Genomic DNA, 1653 nt, shown 5'->3' with positions numbered 1-1653 from the left:
AATACTAGGACTGGAAGGGACATCGAGAGTCATCGAGTCCAGTCCCCTGTCCCCATGGCAGGACCAAATACAGGCTGGGGCCGAAGGATTTGAAGTGTGGGAAGGGGACTCAGGTCAGAAGGATCAGGGTGTGGGTGGGAATTCGGGTGCAGGAGGAGGCTCAGGGTTGGGGTGTAGGTTCTGGGAGAGAGTCAGGGTATGTCTATACTGCCACCCTCGTTCGAACTAGGATGGCTAATGTAGGCATTCGAAGTTGCAAATGAAGCCCGGGATTTAAATATCCCGGGGTTCATTTGCATCTTGCCAGGCACCGCCATTTTTAAATCCCCCTTAGTGCGGACTGCGTGACCGCGGCTACACACGGCACGGAGTAGGTAGTTCGAATTAGGCTCTCTCACAGCACCAGGAGAAAATTTAAGGACCCTGGAGGAGATAAGAGCTTTTCCCGGATCTGTTTGGTCCTCACCCCGTAGATGATGGGGTTTAGCATGGGGGGCAATAGGAGGTAGATGTTGGCCATGAGAATGTGGAAATACAGGGCCACATTCTGGCCAAACCTGTGTGTCAGGAAGGAGAAGAGACCTGGGATGTAAAAGGCTAAGACAACACAGAGGTGGGAGCTGCAGGTTCCAAATGTTTTGAGCCGGGCGTCCTTTGTGGAGAGGTGAAAAATGGCCCTGAGGATTTGAGTGTAGGACACAGCAATAAAAAACACGTCCAGGCCGGTAATGAAAAATGCCACAGAGAGGCCGTAGTAATTACTGATGTGAATGTCAGCACAGGCCAGCTTCACCACGGCGATGTGCTCACAGTAGGAGTGGGGGATGATGTTGGTTCTGCAATATGGCCACTGCCTTGCCAGGAAGAGATGGGGAATAAGGAGCACGCTTCCACGCAGAGCCACAGCCAGGCCAATCTTGGTCACTACAGGGTTTGTCAGGATGGTGGAATGTCTCAGGGGATCACAGATGGCCACGTAGCGATCAAAAGCCATGGCCACGAAGATCCCAGATTCTATCACAGAGAAGCAGTGAACAAAATACATCTGGGTGAGGCAGGCACTGAACCTGATCTCCCTGGAATTGAACCAGAAGATGCTCAACATTTTGGGCTGGATGGATGTAGACATGATCAGATCAGTGATGGCCAGCATGCAGAGGAAATAGTACATGGGCTCATGGAGGCTCGGCTCCCTCTTCACGATTAATAGGATGGTGATGTTCCCCAAGAGGGTTATGATGTACATGGTGCAGAAGGGGATGGAGAGCCAGACATGTTTCCCCTCCAGGCCAGGGATGCCCAGCAAGATGAAGGTGGAGGGGTTGGTGAAGTCAGTGGTGTTGGAATCTGGCATGAAGTAAGGGAGGTGTCCAACTTTGAGATGGATGCCGAGGTTCTGGGGTGATGTTCATAGAACAAATGCCTGGATGGAGAGACAATGTTAATATCAGAGGGGTAGCCGTCTTAGTCTGGATCTGCAAAAGCAACGAGGAGTCCTGTGGCACCTTATAGCCTAACAGATTTATCAGAGCATAAGCTTTCAGGTGTAAAGGCCTACTTCGTCAGATGCATAATCTTAATATGAAACACTTCCTGTTAGATATCTTCAAGTCACCATGGTCTCCTGAAATATATCCTAGAATATCAAGGATT

The 1653-nt window shown here is 50.3% G+C and overlaps 1 protein-coding gene across 1 annotated transcript; it reads right to left on the bottom strand.

Annotated features, from left to right (window-relative positions):
- Window positions 1-394: 394 nt before the first annotated feature.
- On the bottom strand, window positions 395-1418 carry LOC102444670 (olfactory receptor 52R1-like). The gene has a single exon (XM_089774287.1). The coding sequence runs from the start codon at window positions 1352-1354 to the stop codon at window positions 395-397; it is 960 nt and encodes a 319-aa protein (XP_089630413.1). The 5' UTR covers window positions 1355-1418.
- Between the last annotated feature and the right edge of the window lie 235 nt (window positions 1419-1653).

Source organism: Pelodiscus sinensis, chromosome 1 (genome assembly GCF_052426305.1).
Source record: "Pelodiscus sinensis isolate ZL-2025 chromosome 1, ASM5242630v1, whole genome shotgun sequence".
NCBI lineage: Eukaryota > Metazoa > Chordata > Testudines > Trionychidae > Pelodiscus > Pelodiscus sinensis.
The sequence above is the reverse complement of the archived record's forward strand: the minus strand, read 5'-3'. Positions and strand labels throughout refer to the sequence as shown.